Source organism: Magallana gigas, chromosome 4 (assembly GCF_963853765.1).
Source record: "Magallana gigas chromosome 4, xbMagGiga1.1, whole genome shotgun sequence".
Taxonomy (NCBI): Eukaryota; Metazoa; Mollusca; class Bivalvia; order Ostreida; family Ostreidae; genus Magallana; species Magallana gigas.
The window spans coordinates 48,637,441-48,655,502 of record NC_088856.1 but is presented as its reverse complement, the minus strand read 5'-3'; the positions used below and the strand labels follow the sequence as shown (position 1 = coordinate 48,655,502).

The following is an 18,062-nucleotide window of genomic DNA, read 5'->3' as shown; positions in this document are numbered from 1 at the left end:
CCTGCTAATGGTTATTGCTTTTAAAGGTTCAATAAGCTGTGTTTTATTTAATTTCTTTTGTCCGCAATATTCACGACAACGATACCTGGTTTTATGGCATGAAAGTTTTTATATAAATTGGAGACTTTTTCACTCCCGGTACAGGTCTTTACCAAACACTATGAATAAAACATCCAATGCTTTCCCTATGTTATAACTTAATTCGTAGTTAATCACTGTTAATAGCATCGTTAATTATGTTCCGATATTTGGTAGTCAACATGTTTTCAAGTTGTATTAATGCCATGATATGCATAACCCGTTGTTTATTTCGAATAAAATGTATATATGAATGGGGCGCAACTCAAGTTGCTCGCTAGATAGCGCCATCACATCACCGAGTTTTCGTGATAAAATTCAAATAGCACCGAATAGACCCTCTGGAATTTTTTACTTTATATCTTTATCTAAATCGCTCCACATGGGTGGGAAGATGCAAGCCGGATATCAGCGTTGTTTGGTGAATTGATCTAAAACTTATTTTTTTCTTATTGGTCTTGTTGTGTATTGGCAGCTCATACTTTGTTGGTCTCACAGATCATGTTTCTGTTTGGATACTTTTGAATGTTTTTCCTCATGTAATGTTTTTAATTTTTTCATTTGCTTTAAACCAGCCTATGTAATCAGAAGTTATAAACGAAAGTGACAATGGGTTTGACCATCGTCAATGCGTTGATTAATGGACGGGTCACTGGATTTGACTTATGAAAGAGGGTTTCATTAGGTCTTTGTGTAGTGATCTATCTGGAACGAATAACAGATGTGATTTTGATTAGACTGGGTCAACGTTGGGGTGTCAAAGAAACATAACAATGAGCAGACTCTGAACTTTGACGGTTTTATTACATCCCTTATCATTAAATCTCGATCATAACATTATGAGATACTGTAAACCTACTTTTTTCGCGATTTTCTTTTGATAAACTGGTTTATCAAATTTCCACCAAGCCTTATTCAAACGTGTTATGTTTTAAAAACCATATGACAAGGACTAATTGTCGGCGAACATATTCATGACGACGTGTTTTTTTTTTTTTGCGAAAATCACGCGAATATTTCTCGCATGCAAATAAAAGTTGGTTTACAGTATTCAACATTTTCACTTCCGATTCATTGCATGAACATTCTAGTAATTTAAATTCTCTGACAAAATTTATTAATTTTTTTTAATTTTTAAATACAGTGCTTTTCAAATCCTATGAACACGATATAAACTGCATCTAACCTTATTTTGGTTTCTCTCCCAGGCAGTACCCAACGTTCTAACACTATGTTCTAGATGTAAAAACGCTTATTCTTTAGATAAAATTGTGGCATTATCTGGATTCACAAGCTATATGTGAGACAATGCTCACTAGTGATACCCCCGCTTTAATGTGATTATACAAAATAAGCTACGTCAACGTTTAACAGGAAATTGACACAAAATAAGCAAAGTCAACATTAAACAGGAAATTGACATTCGATGGGTACAAAAATAGATCCTATTACTTCGCAGTCCTTAACAAAGAGTGTTTTAAAATTCCAAACTTCTGCAATTAATAGTTGCTGAGAAATCCTCATCTTACCGAGTCAAGGGTTTCTTATCCGCTCCGCTCTGCATAAACCCTTGACCGAATAGGAAGAATTTGACGAAGTTGGAAACCTTGCACGCAGGTTGGTTGTCCCACAAGTTTGCATAATCCAATAAAAAACGTTTCAGTATGAAGTTAATTGTGTATTGATCAATGTTGAACCGATGTCAAATGAATTTGAGACGGACTAGTAAGTATTTGACTTACTGCTATTGGTTTTTAGTCCGAGTAAATCCGTCTTTTCTATAAATTTGATTCTGTTCATATGTGCAGCCTTATAGCTATATTATTTCTTTTCATAACGCATTCTTTGATTGGTCATAACAAGAGGTTGCAAAAATTAAAAAAATTAGTACTCTAACTAGATGGCGTAATCATTAACCTGCATATGTATTGTCTTCTCAGTCAAAAGTTTATGTAGAGCGGAACGGATCAGAAACCCTTGACTCGGGAAGATTAGAAATCCTTAACGAAATTTTGTTTGAAAATTTTAACTAAAAATACGCAAAGCTGCCATTTAACAGGAAGTTGATGTCCAGTTTGAAAAAAATAAACCCCACCATATGGCATGTCTAAACAACGATGTGTTAAAACTTTAAGCATTTGTCATCAATATATGCTGAGAAAAAATGCGACAGAAATTTTAATCACCGACAGACACACACACATATGGGTAAAACAGTATACCCCATCTCCTTCAAAGCGAGGCTATAAAAAAATTCCATATTTTTCTAATTTCAGTTTTTGAATAATTTTGATTACATGTTAATGCACTGAAAAATCATTTTCATTTCAGTTGGTTACTGCCTTGTTTTAGGGTTTAGATAAAAAGATAAATGATATTCTTATTGGTTACAATTAAGGCATATTTTTTTTTTGCTTGTTACATATTAGTCACCACTGTAAAATATGCATGTCCATCAATGACGTCACTAACCTGGCTATATTCAAACTTAAGTAAGTTTATCTTCATAATTTGCCTCTTAAATTACAGAGCGAATGTCTGCTCAAGTACGATATTGGAAGTTCTTTTTTCGAAGTGTTTATGCTACTTGAGCAAGCATGCACTCGATGATCCTCAGCCGAAATTTAAAACCATCGGAAAACACCCATATTGTTAAAACATAATATCGAAATACGAAATATCCACGACGTCATTTCTACATTGTGCCGTCACTGAGGTGATACGATTTTAAATACTTATTAACATTTAATACTATAACCTAATATTAAATATCCAAAGAACCCCGATAGTTTTTTGGAGCATGAAAAAGAAAAAGTTTATACCACAAAAATTAATTAAGTATTACACAACGCACTAATCCCTCTCCCAAACAAATTATGAATTGTATTGCTTGCACGGATGTATGGTGTCTATCCCCATCCTTCCTTATAAAATATTACTACATGCTTTATGATGACATTAATTAAATTATGCTATTAAGAGGACCTTGATGAGAGCCGTTAATATACTCCATTAAATTACTTATTTCCTCATAAAGTTACATCATCTGTAATAGGGTCGGAAAGTCTCGTTTACTTTCACTTTCGATTTACAACTTCCGGGCAGCAGACGAGATGCCGCTATGTTTTGCATTCGGATGCAATCATATGACAGGGGCGAAAAGAACGTGCAGCTTGTTTAGATTTCCAACAAATCCGAAGGAAAGGAATAAGTGGATACAGAGGTGCAGGTAAATATGCAATTTCACCTGTTTTATTTTGAAAGTAGATAAGAAAAGCGTAATTCAAGGTCACGGTGCAGTGTTTATGCTAAAGTCCACTGTACTGTCATTTCCACGTGAAAAGTTAATAGATTTAGTTTTGTAACGAGATCTTTCAAACTGAACTTTACATCGCCAAGTCTGAGTTAAATTTGCAGCATAATTCTTTTGTGATAATATTAGATATAGTTGGATGCATGTGATGTGTTTGTGCGCGAGAGAAGAATAGCTAGGTTGATGAGGGTGATTGGCGCAATAGGCATTTTGAATTGTTTTAAATTTTAAGGAAATAGCAAATAGTAAATCTTTAAAAAAAGGAAAGTTAAGAAATAAAAAAAACACCACCAAATATTTGTAAAGATGGCGGTCCAGTTTGTATTATACCTATGTTAAAATCCTCTGTTAACATGGTTAATCTTGTCTTTACAGGAGAGCAGATAGAGCCTATACCACCAACGACAGGCTGTGTAGCTGTCATTTTAAGGATGGTGTAAAGGAAAATGGACCAACAATTTTTGCTTATAGCAAAAATCTTGGTTGCTTTCCAGACCATTCTAAGCCAAAAAGGTAAATGTTTAGAACTCTACATTGACCATGTATAGTTTAAGTTTATGTACTACTTTACACAGTGGAAGCACTCTTCTTGACTTGTACTTTTTGACTCAATCATCTCTCTCTCTGTGTTTACTTATTTGACAATTTCACTGAGCTGTAGGATAGAGAATTTTAATTTTTACTTATGAACTTATAATAATATCCCTTCTCTCCTTAAAGGGAGGAAGTTGTACACAATAATGTATATCAACAATAATTTACGATTCCAAGTACTGGTACAATTTAAATCACATGAAGCAAATGTGTTTTTATTTTTCAAAAAAAAAAATGCAACAGTATGTCATTCAATTTTACAGACTTAGACTTGTTGAAGGAGAAATAGAAGAGAAAGCAAAATCAAACCATGAACACTGTAATGATGCTCCAGATTCCTTTGAAGGTTATACGTTTTTCATATTCTTACACTTTACTCCCATACAGAAACATCAGAATACTTGGTCTTGCTTGCGAAAGTTTTAAATGAGATATTCTTAATTAATAATATATGTGAATAAAGAATGGAGTATAAACATTTTCACAATGAAACCATTAATGACAAAAAAAACCCATAAAATTAATTTGTTTGGTTTGCAGATAGAACAGGTCCTGTGGAAACATTGTCCAAAGATGTGCAAGGCAGCAACACTGATCATGATCACTGCTATGCTGTTTCTTTACCGGAGACATCAGAGGGTACACATGTTCTTAGATAAATTAATTACTTAATTATAATTTGAATCATTAGGGAAAGAAAAATATGAGCAAACTTCAAATTTCATTACTCAAAATATGACATTACAGTAAAAATGAAGTTTCTATAACAATTTTCTGTATGTCTATAGTTGGAGGAAATGGGCATATTAACTTATTCTATTATATGCCTGCAGACAAAGGCTTATATTCTCTATTAAACATTTCTCAACATAAGTAAGATTTAAAGAAAAAATTGCTTATAGCTTTTGTTAACATTACAGAAAGTGTAAATGATTTGGAAGAAAAAGTCAAAGACCTCAAAAGAGAATTAGAATCTCTAAGATTAAGAAAACAACCTTTTACCATAAGAAACATAATACAAGACCCAGACAAGGTTTGTTACACGAGTGTATTCCACAGATTCAAATTGACTGTTCTATACATGTTTTTTTTTTTAAAGAAAAAAGATAATGTATCGAGTTGTTGATTTTGTAAATCATATATATACATTGTAGTTCTTAAAGATTAATTTGTTCTATATAACTATGATTTCACAGGTAGAACATAACATTTTCATACTGCATGTACTGATAGAGCTTTTAGTTCTACCTGAAAAAGATGGTTAAAATTCCTAACTAAAAGTATATCACATGTAATATAGTGATAGTATGAATAAAATTATTTGACATGCATGTTTTAATTTACAGATGCTATTATATACATCATTTCCCACCGAGGTATTCAATGTGTTGGTCAATGTTTTGGAGAGGATGCGTCCATTTAACTATTTCAGTGGATGGACAGTACAAGGATTTAGTACCAGTGACCAACTCCTTATGACCCTTATGAAATTGCGTCTGAATCTCAGGGATCTAGATTTGGGGGAAAGATTCAACACCAGCAAATCTACAGTATCCAATATCTTCAATACATATGTTGCAGCGCTTCATGAAATTCTATTCGAAGGAGTGATGAAAACTGTAGGAATACCTTCCCAGTTAAAGTGCAAAGGATCAATGCCAAAATCATTCGAGGAGTTCTCCTCGGCAAGAATCGCTATGGATGCCACAGAGATTACCCAGGATGTACCCTCAAATATGAACAGCCAGTCCTTATCTTATAGCAACTATAAAAGTCGCCATACAGCAAAGGCTGTTACTTGTGTAGCACCAAACGGGGCACTTGTGTATTGTTCCGAACTCTATCCTGGTTCCACCTCTGATGCTGCCATAGTCGATCATTGTGGAGTTTTGGATATGTTAAAGCCAGGTGACATGATCCTTGCAGATAAGGGGTTTAACATTTTCGACAAACTTCCATCAGGTGTAACATTAAACATACCACCTTTCCTTTCATCAAAATCTCATTTTACAAAGGAAGAAGCACAGTTATGTTACAAGATTGGGAGAAGTCGAATTCACGTGGAGCGTGCAAATGAAAGAATCAAGAACTACTGTATTCTAGACCATATACCTTCACAATACAGACATTTGTCCACAAAGATTTTTCAATTATGTGTGGCACTTGTAAATTTGCAATCTCCCCTACTGAAGGAAATAGCCGATAAATATGAAATTCCTAATTAGTGTAATTCTGAGCTTCAGACCATGTCTTATACCATGTCCAAAGATATCTTTGCTTTGACATTTTGCTTAGGCCTATAGTAAATTTATTTTTTTTTATTTATTAATGCCTCAAAGTTCAAAATATTTTATAGTGTAAATATTTTGAAACACCTCTTCCATCTTGTCAAATGATGAACACAGGTGTTGGAAATAATAATCTGGGGCAGAGTGTAGATATATGTAGCACTTGTTAAACTTTTGCTGTACACTACTACATGAATGATGATGTGTAGTTAAGGTCATTTCGTTATTAACCACTTTTACACACTGTGAACTGACACATGCTGATGTTTGCTTTGATCAGAATTAAACAGTTAAACAAAATGAATTGTTTTGTCTAGAGTAATTTAATGTATCAATAGGAAAATAAACAGTAAATAGAAAATTTCTGAATTACAGTCTGCCAAGTTTTTAATTAAGAGAGGGTAAAAAAACATTGAAATAAAATTCAATCATGTTTTTCAAGTGGCATTGCCATGAGTCATCTTTAAGAATGCGAATAACTTCCATACTGACTGGTGTCCAAACCACGAAATCACAACATGAAGTTCCTGTTAGATAAAGTTGGCCTTGAACTTGATGCCAATAGTCATGGCTCTCTTTGAGACGCAAAGTGCCCTCAGAGTCGCACTCTAAAATATTAAGAAAAATTATTAAAGAAAAACTCACAAGAGCTAAAATTTACTAGGTTTCATTAACGCAATCAAACCTAAGGATGGGTTATTGGTAACATACAGTATTTAATTTTAACCTCAACATAATGAATGTTTTGTATGCAAATCTTTCTAATCAATCTCTGAACCTACCTAGAAAAAAATCTTTCAAGTTTGCACAAGCATCCTTTATGGACATCGCTCTTGCTGAAAACGGACATTTCACCTCTAAAATTGCTGGTGATGCTGTCAGTTTACTTTGAAGGTGGACATTCATATTACACGTTTTAGGATCACCCTGGACAAATCCATCAGGAGAAGCTCCAAGAACTCCTGATTCATGGAGCCAAATACCTTTAATTGAAAGTAAAATAAAATGTTTCATAAACTGTATCATAAATTAGTTTCATATCACATAATTAAAAAAAAATGATTCAATCAATAATAATGATTCAAATGAACATTGAAGATGAACAGGTTTTATGCCAAGATTTGAGTTTGACAGTATAAATGTTTACCTGTCTGCAATACAGACACCTCTGAAAGCTTACAATAGCTATCTATTGCAACCTTTTCATGTGTAAGTCCCCACTGAATAGAAGGTCTCTTCTCAAGATTGTAAGCACTGAGTAACCTTTTCTTCAAGGATAAAGTTAGCCTAAAAATAAAATTAAGATTCTAAATTATTTCTTATTATAATAAAAAAGATTTAGATAAAAGATTATAGTTATTTAAGAAATCAATATATGTTGAAATCAATGAATTACCGATTTCTCCTGATAGCTCCGATAACTTGCCCAAAATTTGATGCAGTTATTCGTAACTTGCGAACAGCTGCCCATAACGAATTCTCTCGTTGACCTGTAGTCATCCATGCAGTCTTAATGACATTTTCCGAAGAAATAACAAGCTTATCCCTATTGCAATGAACCAGAAAAAAAATTTATTATTACATATTTATAGATTGAGAGATGAGAGAGAGAGAGAAAGAGAGCAGTATTATAATTTCAAAAGTACCTCAGATATGAAGACTTGCACTGGGCATTCATGTACTCTTCACTTGTAAGCTGGTCCTCAATAAGTAATGCTGGCATTTCCTCACATTCAGGTTCTTTAGACAAAATCCAATGCATAGCTGCAAAGATTAAATAAAGAAATCATATGGCCAACAAAAGGATGTCATAGTTTTCATATGAACATGTGTAATCAATATAGGTGTAAGTGTGACAATTATGTATATACAAAAAAAATGATATTGCCTTGATAAAAAAATTTCTCGACAATGCTTGTGTCAATTGGAATATATATCATTAGGTTAACCATATTTAACAGAAAGATGAATTATGTTGCGAGATCATTTTTCCTGCATAGATAATTTTCTTTACATATCAGTTGTTGAAATATTCATTTAATGAATGTTTCTTAAAGCTGAACACCACCTGTAAATAAGCACAGTCACACAGGTATCTATCTACAGGTATATAAACCCTTTGATTTTAACTTGTGGCCGACATTTAGTGTTCCTTTCATGGTCTTTGGATTTTATGCATTTATTTCTTTAAATATTATATGTGCAAATTCTATTTGTAAATAGCATTGCGAAGCAAGATTTACATCCTCACGGGTGAGACCTCTTCACCGATATACTTTTAACTGATATGAGAGCTGCAGCTTTTAAAGGGGATGTAGGGATAACAGTGGTAAAAGAGAAATATGGCGGACAATTAATGCATATTTACAAAAAGGTGTTCAGCTTGAAAAGTTCAATAATTTTTGTTACATGCACATGCAAACTGAAAGAAACAAAGGCTTTTTTGAAAATAAATTCATATCCATGCACAACATTAATACAATATTTACGTAAAAATAAAAGGGCCTCATATAGAGGAAACAGTTTTCCCTCAAACTGGGATAAAATGATAATTGTTGATCAAACCTGTAAATCTACCCAAAAGACCTAGCTGATCATACAAATATGATCTGTCGGCATCTGTCATCTCTCTTTTTAATGCTCTGAATTCACATTTTATAGAAATGGTATCATTATGGTTTATAAAAATCTGATTTTGCCTAGCACTGACATTTTAACAAAATATATTGCATAAGTGTCCTGGTGATTTACCTATAATCTTGTTGCCTGGGTGGATACATTTCCGCCATGGTTGTTGTGGATTTGGGAGGTGCCGATTTTGGATGCTTGATCCAGCTGCACTTCACATCTGTCTTACTTGCTCTTTTATATCTTAAATATCATCATTAATCCCAATGTTTAGATAAGCTATCATATAGATTTATTCTTTAAACTGAACTTAATAGACACTGGAATGCAAAAAATCAGCTGACAATATACATTTAACACTTATTACAACCATGATTAACACAAGAATGCTGATTTACATGTGTATGATAATAGATTAGTAATGATTACCCAAACAGAAGTGCAGCAGCTACATGGTGGCAGCGAAACTGACCCATAGGGCATTCACAGGTTGATGATATAATTGTTCCTGCATCATCATCTTCATTTTCCAGAAATATCTTTGTAAAAAATTAATGGAATGTCTGTGAAGCAACTTTGCGTGTATGAATATATTGACATATTGTATTTATAGTGGGAAATACTTATACATATTATTAAAAACAAATATATCTATTAAAGACTAAAAGTGGGGGTAGGGGTTATTTACAACGGCAACAATGACGAACTTAAGGTTAAAAATATACAATGTAGCACATTTCTTGATCGAAGAAAGCGATATTGTTAACTTAAAGAAAAAATTCGATGCATAGTTTTACCCTGGTTGATTAAATGTAGGGATGAAGACGGCTAAATATTTTGTACATACCTGAACTTTGTATGAAGTGTCTCGCATTGAAGCTTGAACCACCGCCGATATCACGTGATATTCTTTGTCTAAAACGAACTTTAGCACCCTGTCGCTATCCACGGCTTTCTCGCTCTTCCTAGTAAGCTTTGTATGGCCATCTACATATCGAGCCCAGTATATTATTGATATCGCCATTATTGCAGCAACTGCCCGGAAGTACGTTTTCTCGTTATATCTCGCGGGTCACATGACGAGACTTTCCGACCCTATTGTTTGTTCTCCCTATTATTGTAGCAGCAGTTTATAATACTGTGTAATTAATTTAAATTCATTGGTCCGAATTTCTGTATCGTAAAATTTCTGAAGGTACATGGTGTAATATATTTAGGATTTATTAGGGATGAGTGTGTACCAGAAAATCTTCAAAACAAAGTTCCTCTGAATTCTTATGTTTACACGGTGTAATAAATTTTAGAAGTAACTGTTAAGAAAAAGAAACAAATGAACACAAGTTAATGTTATCACTGTCAAACTCTTGTTCAAGCATGTATTCTATAAACATATTGATAAACACAGATAATATTTATAATCAAATGAAAACAGACATAAAGAATGCAATCTTTTTTATTACAATTTCAAATCTTACATAGAAGACATTTTGACAAGTGCCGCGCCCGAAACAACACTCCCATTGAAATAACAATTTTAAATCTAGCATCGTAAAAATTTTGGTGCGGACTATTGCCGGGCCCGAATCAACACTCCCAGTAAAAGTTCCAATCAAATCTAACATAATAAATATTTTAGAGCGGGCTATTGCCGCACCCGAATCAACATATCACCCAAAGAGAAAATCATGATCTTCTCATTGTTCGAATGTGTAAAAAGTGAAGAAAAAAATATATAATAAACTTTTACAGTTAATGGAAATTTTATTTTGAGAAGGTCAATATTACCGAATTTCAACAGCTAAGGGAATTCCTACATGAATATTTTACATAATTTGCTGTCGATCACTTACTGTTGAATCCGGTGTCAGACTTGCCATGTGCCTGTTGATGGCTTCCGCCACTGCTGAAGGGATTTTCTCAGTGAGAGCCCGCCTAGGATGCTCCCTGAAGGCATTGTTATGATGTTTGGTTGATCATACTGAAAGTGGTAATGCAGGTGGCCAGTCCCATTTTCTCTCCTCTGAAGACATACTCCCACTCTTTTCTCACTTCATTCTGGTTAACGCTTTCCTCCACTTCTCTGAATTGGTTTCAATTGGCAGAGGTTCGTTCCTAAATGCCCCAGTCAAGTCGGCTATTTCAACACACTTGTAGGCTGATCGTTCCATTGGTCACTTTTATTAGAGAAGCTTAACCTCCTCCCCCACCAGTTTGCATTTAAAGATGTTGGGGAATTTGAGGCCGAACAACTGGAATTGGGATTTTAAGTTAAGGCTTCTGTTATCCAAATTGTTTTCGAGGTCGTCATTGGTTCCGGAAGGTAGACTTGCTGGATTTTCGCTTGAAGATGGTCGTTTGCTGGCCTTGTTGCCGATACAGATCGACACCCGAGAAAACCAGCTCACCATGGTCCGCATCTTCATCGGTATGTCCTAACATTACAAAGGACAATTTGACCCATCAGCAATAAAATGAGGAATATAATAAATATGTGTTTTAAGAATATATAAAATTTGTGTGGTGAATTTTACATAATCTTTGTAATCACATTATTAAGATTATACTGTACAACTAAACAACTAAACTCTTACCATTTTATTCACAATCTGAAACTTCGATGAAAGTTAATCTCGCTTATTTAAAAATTAAAGTACCGAGTTATCGTGAATGTTGCAGAATAACCTCCGAGGTCGAGAAATGTTGTTTTGGAATAGCCGCGATTAGCTCTTTGAAATTAACATTAAAGGGAATACACATCGCTCTAAAGGACACTTTCTCTTGTTATCAATGTTACTTTTTATAGAAAGCAAGATTTTATGTTGTAACCTCATTATCGATTCGAGTTTGGTATGTGTTTAAGATCAATTAAACAACTGAATGAGAATGTAAAATAAAAATGAACCAGTTCATTGCGTGGACCCTAAAGTCCACGCAGAAAATATATAAACGAGGTTAAACCGGATGCTATGGGGAAAATGCAGCCTGCGCATGAGTTTGCCTGGTTCCTGTGCGTAATGGGTAGCTCAGGAAACCAGGTTTCGCACCCGTTTATCTGAATCTGGATCGGTATTCTATGCCAAGTGCACACTTAAGTAAAGTTGTCGGTAAACAGTACAGAAACAAAGAATTCCTTTTAAAGAAACGATCGGCATGTGATATAAACTGTCAGTATTATGAAATAAGTTAATGTTTATGCCGAAACTAAAGCATGCATCAAATAGCATAATTTGCAATGTTTTGTTGTTTTCCGAATACACATGTAGCTTAACTTTACTTTTAAAGTAGGCGAGACTAGAGTACTTCCCGATTAAATTTTTTTAAGCATTTAAGTATGATTGAATAATTATGTGACTGTATTTAATAGATGATTAAATAATTATGTCACTGTATAAAAGTTAAAAACTCAAGAAAATATGCATCAAAATATGAAATTAATTTACACAAAGCTGTCACTGCATAGTTAACAAAGAAGTGCGAAGCGTAATATGTGCGCAAATAGTAGAATTCGCCGAATGCCTGATACTTTACATGCAATCTTAATTACTATAGATCATAAATATTTAAGAAGTATGAAATCTTTAAACTCTGAGATAAAAAGTCAGGGCTATACATTACAACGTACAAATCCAGTGGTTAAAAGTAGGCGGCTAGAGTCGGAGGAATCTCGGAAAATCTTAAGACTTTCACGTTTTCGTTGGAAACACATGCACATGGTCCACGTATTGCAGTCCTTTTTTAAAGGACAGCAACTTGTTTACTATTATAATTGCATACTTCCAAGGAACCAAAATTAATAACAATTTTGTTGTCATTTGCAGAGATGTCTGTCTGTAGGTACGGCACAGGCTTTAATTATATTGCCGTATTTTAACTCATTCTGTAAATTTCATCAAAGCAGCAGCACTTTTTAATAAATTAAACATTTTCTGAATTCGTATTAAAAAATCATTATTATGTTAAAACTATGCCCTTGTAAAAAGCAAATTTAGACAAGCTTCCCGATGTCAAACACATTAATCTTGTACATTAAACGCTATAGAAAAAGTATGTATACACGCCCTAAAATTACATGCTGGATCAAATTAAGCATAATTAATAGGAATTTATGGTATAACAATTTTTTAAAGAATACCCTGTTTAATTATGAAATGCATTTATTTTCTCGTGTTATAAAACCTGGTGATCCGCCTCTTTCAACACATAGTGCGGACTTGTCCTTTATCAGGTTGGGCACAGTTACCGCATGGAGGAACGATTACGCTTATCGGGAACTATCCCCCGTTTCAGTAATAAAAAACTCCCGCAAATGCGAGATTTTCTCGATGTATGCCAAATAAATAAAAAATCCCACTTAAGTAAAAATAAGTGCATGAGAAATGCAATGTGGTGCAAAAAAACTTTATACAACTGACCTTCATAGCCTACAACTTTAGTCCTCCACAGCTGCAAACAAATATAAGACGATTTTGAACTCGTGGAAATCGTGAGTATTCTTGCATTGATCGTAAATTTTCCATTGATAGTTTGCTTTTACTGCCTAAAATCCCGAAAATTTCAGATTTGTATGTCCAATGAGTTGACACAACTTGACCATGCAAGAAAAAATTAAAAATAAATGCAGAAATCATTGTTTATTTTGGATTAAATATTTTGATCTCGGGAAGATCATTAAAAATTACGGAAGCTTGTACCAGCAATTCTTTTAACACATATCGTAAACTATAATTTAAAAGAAAATGATATAAAACTATGTTTTTTGGGCTATTGGTACTTTGCGGAACGGAACGGAACGGAACCAGTTAAGAGGCCCCAAAAGGGGAAACAATATTTTTTTTAAACGTCATTATTTCAATTTAACTTATCGTAAATGGAAGATTGTTTTACAAATTTTGCTGTTTTAATGAACTGTGTATTACATAAAATATGCTACTCATTGCTCTATAAGTCAATACACGCTTCTTTCCCGAGAAAACCTAAAGTCACTAGTTGTTTTATGATGTTTGATTGACACTGTAAATATAAAGTTGAAGTTTAAACCAAACTCAATTAATCTGTGTGTGTAAAGTCGATGAAAATTACTTAAGTAATCTTTCTTCTGAATAGATTTCTTCTGGTTCCGTTCCGTTCCGCAAAATTCCATTACCCGTGTGGATATTGATATTTAACGGAACGGAACGGAACCGTTTAAAAATTTTGAAATATAAAATATATCATAACTACTAGCTGTTTGTTTATTTCTGTTTTTTTGAGATAAATGAAGCAAACCAACACATCATTTCATCAATTCAAACATCTTGCATATGTGCATATCACTCCTGTGTTGTGTACAGCTATAACTTTTATTTCATCTATGATACTACATTACTTACACGGATGATATTACTAGTTTGTTCATCAAGCAAGCAATAACGCAATGTGTATCCCATATTACGTAGAATTCTACAATATAACGAACACATTCGCAAGGGAAAAGTTTAATATTCATCACTTACCTTCCGTCTGAACAATTTTCTTCTGGTTCCGTTCCGTTCCGCAAAATACCATTACCCGTGTGGATATTGGTATTTAACGGAACGGAACGGAATCTTTCAAACTTTTTAAATAATGGAAAATATCATAACAACTACTCACCGTTCCTTGAATTTTTTATCAGATTCTTTAAAGATGAATGAGTCTATCAATCAAATCAATTCAGTCATCTTGTGTATTTGCTGATTATTAATTTCAGCGTTTGTGTGCGTGTGCTGCATACAACAACAACTCTGTTTTCATTTTTTTTTTATCAATTTCATATCATTGTCACGGCAGAACTAACTAGTTGGTTAATTAAGCTAGCAAAAACACAATGCTTATATCAAGTAGAATTCATATTATACCAAGATCATTCGCAACGCAGGGATAATATCGATAAAAATACTTGATAGTCTTATTTGAAATAAATTTGAATGAATGATGATATAACAAATGTTGTTACCATACTTATAAATAATTTTCTTCTGGTTCCGTTCCGTTCCGCAAAATACCATTACCCGTGTGGATATTGGTATTTAACAGAACGGAACCGTTTAAAAATTTTGAAATATAAAATATATCATAACTACTAGCTGTTTGTTTATTTCTATGTTATTTTGAGATAAATGAAGCAAACCAACAAATCATTTCATCAATTCAAACATCTTGCATATGTGCATATCACTCCTGTGTTATGTACAGCTATAACTTTTATTTCATCTATGATACTACATTACTTACACGGATGATATTACTAGTTTGTTCACCAAGCTAGCAATAACGCAATGTGTATCCCATATTACGTAGAATTTAAAATATAACGAACACATTCGCAAGGAAAAAGTTTAATATTCATCACTTACCTTCCGTCTGAACAATTTTCTTCTGGTTCCGTTCCGTTCCGCAAAATACCGTTACCCGTGTGGATATTGGTATTTAACGGAACGGAACGGAATCTTTCAAACTTTTTAAATAATGGAAAATATCATAACAACTACTCACCGTTCCTTGAATTTTTTATCAGATTCTTTAAAGATGAATGAGTCTATCAATCAAATCAATTCAGTCATCTTGTGTATTTGCTGATTATTTATTTCAGCGTTTGTGTGCGTGTGCTGCATACAACAACAACTCTGTTTTCATTTTTTTTATCAATTTCATATCATTGTCACGGCAGAACTAACTAGTTGGTTAAATAAGCTAGCAAAAACACAATGCTTATATCAAGTAAAATTCATATTATACCAAGATCATTCGCAGCGCAGGGATAATATCGATAAAAATACTTGATAGTCTTATTTGAAATAAATTTGAATGAATGATGATATAACAAATGTTGTTACCATACTTATAAATAATTTTCTTCTGGTTCCGTTCCGTTCCGCAAAATACCATTACCCGTGTGGATATTGGTATTTAACGGACGGAACGGAACCGTTTAAAAATTTTGAAATATAAAATATATCATAACTACTACCTGTTTGTTTATTTCTATGTTATTTTGAGATAAATGAAGCAAACCAACAAATCATTTCATCAATTCAAACATCTTGCATATGTGCATATCACTCCTGTGTTGTGTACAGCTATAACTTTTATTTCATCTATGATACTACATTACTTACACGGATGACATTACTAGTTTGTTCACCAAGCTAGCAATAACGCAATGTGTATCCCATATTACGTAGAATTCTAAAATATAACGAGCACATTCGCAAGGAAAAAGTTTAAAATTCATCACTTACCTTCCGTCTGAACAATTTTCTTCTGGTTCCGTTCCGTTCCGCAAAATACCATTACCCGTGTGGATATTGGTATTTAACGGAACGGAACGGAATCTTTCAATTTTTTTATAATATGAAAAATATCATAACAAGCACGGCATTTATTCAATCTATAACGAACATGTATTTGTTACGGGAGTTTACGGGAGGTTTAACGAGTTTGTTTATCAAATTAACAATATACAATGTTTACATCCAGTAGAATTTTATATTACATATGTATATCAAACATATTCTAAGGGATAACATTATTTCCAAAAATAATTGATGGCTTTATTTGTAATACATTAAAATATATATTAATACAAGAATATGGATTCCATACTTATTAATAATTTTCTCACGATTCCGTTCCGTTCCGCAAAATACCAATACCCGTGTGGATATTGGTATTTACGGAACGGAACGGAATCTTTTACATTTTTTAAAGCCATCTCAGGGCTTTGTTCGTACGATCAGTTTTATAATAGAGATTAACTGCCAATGATCATGGCTAAATATACATTTACATGCTTTATATGTTAAAAATATAATGTGCACATTAAATGGATTGCATGTCACTGAATTTTCATATCCATGATACAGCAAGAGACAGATTATCATAATGTTGATTAAATGTGCTTAATCATATGTCTCTGTATTCCGCTTGTAAGTTTTTGTTACTAATCAGTGCAGTCTAATTGCAAATTCTCGGGCCTTTCCGACAGGCTCGGAAAAAACATGAATGCATTAATGGAACAGGGTCACTTGTACATGTTATAAACAAACGAAGTGCACTGCTGGGTTCGTTGATTTATTCAAAAGAAAACAGGTCCTAAAAACAAATATAAGCAATACTAAATATTTGGCAATAATCTGTATATAAATTCGATAATCGATTTACAATATATGCATATATAATTAGGTAATGAACGAATTGGAGTTTTAAATCAAACAAATCTAAATTACACTTATTATAATTTTACATATCTCTAAACTTTAATCTAAATTAAATAATGTAAAAATGATCATAGAAACATAAATACCCATTTGTGAAATGAAAACCCACAGCCGGTGATCAGAATAAATTTCAATGAAAGATGTACATGGACACTCGCTGCGGTGAACACTATACCAGAAAATGGCGCAAAATACAATTAACTGGTTTGACCAGGTGTAATTTCTGGGTAAATACGTAATACTATTATTTAAATCACGTGATCAGAAAACTCCTTATATTTTTAGATATCGATCCACAGGTACCCAATAATCAAAGAGAGATAACTCTTTTGGGAAAACAGTAAAAATTGAAATGGAAGTAATTACGTTCTAGGTATTTGACAAATAAATATATATGAAAATATGACCCCTATTACATTATCCCCCCTGTTACTATAAATGACGTCCTCGTCATTCATGTAAAAAAAATCATAATAATAACAATTTCTAATTAGTACGTAGCAAAAATATATACACATTCATCAAATATTACACTCTTTCATAGAATAGATATCAATGTACATGAGAAAAAAATGATTTCACCTAGCACATATATCTAATAAATCAATACTGTTCAATTATCACATATATCATGTAGATATCATACATATCATACCACTCAATGTCCATACAGTGTTTTTTTTTAATCAGGTTTCCATGTAACCAATTCCAGAAATGTCTTGTTAACAGCTGGATCATCCATGAAATTGTCTTTGTTAATCAATGACTTCAGGTAATCAGCTCGTGACATCCAATCAACGTTCATAGTTTTACAAACATAGTCACCAGATCTTATCCATTCAGGCTGTCTTCTCTCTCTTGTTGATCTTCTCGGTTGCTGCCGAGGTGTGTCCTGTGCGTCATTATGTCACCACTTGTATCTAC

The 18,062-nt window shown here is 33.2% G+C and overlaps 2 protein-coding genes across 5 annotated transcripts; one reads left to right on the top strand and one right to left on the bottom strand.

The window, feature by feature from the left end:
• The first annotated feature begins 3,129 nt into the window (after window positions 1-3,129).
• LOC105336394 (uncharacterized) lies at window positions 3,130-6,583 on the top strand. Of its 2 annotated transcripts, none has more exons than XM_066082669.1 (6): window positions 3,130-3,307; window positions 3,767-3,904; window positions 4,255-4,331; window positions 4,526-4,624; window positions 4,906-5,018; window positions 5,332-6,583. In XM_066082669.1, exons 1-6 carry the CDS (start codon window positions 3,192-3,194, stop codon window positions 6,208-6,210), a joined length of 1,422 nt encoding a protein of 473 aa, XP_065938741.1. In that variant the 5' UTR covers window positions 3,130-3,191; the 3' UTR covers window positions 6,211-6,583. The 2 variants fall into 2 exon arrangements, with proteins under 2 accessions (XP_065938741.1, XP_065938740.1); XM_066082668.1 differs by having other exon boundaries at window positions 4,249-4,331; window positions 5,332-6,582.
• On the bottom strand, window positions 6,578-9,940 carry LOC117688582 (uncharacterized). 3 transcript variants are annotated; one of them, XR_010713325.1, is made up of 8 exons: window positions 9,749-9,934; window positions 9,331-9,440; window positions 9,025-9,144; window positions 7,920-8,037; window positions 7,670-7,819; window positions 7,473-7,560; window positions 7,056-7,256; window positions 6,578-6,881 (listed from the first exon to the last, which is right to left on the bottom strand). XR_010713325.1 is itself a non-coding variant. In XM_066082670.1 (8 exons), the coding sequence occupies exons 4-8, from the start codon at window positions 8,033-8,035 to the stop codon at window positions 6,661-6,663; spliced, it is 828 nt and encodes a 275-aa protein (XP_065938742.1). In that variant the 5' UTR covers window positions 8,036-8,037; window positions 9,025-9,144; window positions 9,331-9,440; window positions 9,749-9,933; the 3' UTR covers window positions 6,578-6,660. The 3 variants fall into 3 exon arrangements, 2 of the variants coding, with proteins under 2 accessions (XP_065938742.1, XP_065938743.1); XM_066082670.1 differs by having other exon boundaries at window positions 7,421-7,560; window positions 9,749-9,933; XM_066082671.1 differs by lacking the exons at window positions 6,578-6,881; window positions 7,056-7,256; window positions 7,473-7,560; window positions 7,670-7,819; window positions 7,920-8,037 and adding an exon at window positions 8,044-8,915 and having other exon boundaries at window positions 9,749-9,940.
• Between the last annotated feature and the right edge of the window lie 8,122 nt (window positions 9,941-18,062).

Excerpts from the sequence above, each read along its gene's own strand:
- LOC117688582 (XM_066082670.1), bottom strand. The coding sequence starts at position 8,035 with ATGCATTGGATTTTGTCTAAAGAACCTGAATGTGAGGAAATGCCAGCA. Across the intron at positions 7,257-7,420 it reads GGTGTCTGTATTGCAGACAG|GTATTTGGCTCCATGAATCA; the intron begins GTAAACATTTAT and ends TTTCAATTAAAG. Across the intron at positions 6,882-7,055 it reads CTTGAAAGATTTTTTTCTAG|AGTGCGACTCTGAGGGCACT; the intron begins GTAGGTTCAGAG and ends TTAATATTTTAG.
- LOC105336394 (XM_066082668.1), top strand. The coding sequence starts at position 3,192 with ATGCCGCTATGTTTTGCATTCGGATGCAATCATATGACAGGGGCGAAA. Across the intron at positions 3,905-4,248 it reads GACCATTCTAAGCCAAAAAG|ACTTAGACTTGTTGAAGGAG; the intron begins GTAAATGTTTAG and ends TCAATTTTACAG. Across the intron at positions 4,625-4,905 it reads TTTACCGGAGACATCAGAGG|AAAGTGTAAATGATTTGGAA; the intron begins GTACACATGTTC and ends TTAACATTACAG.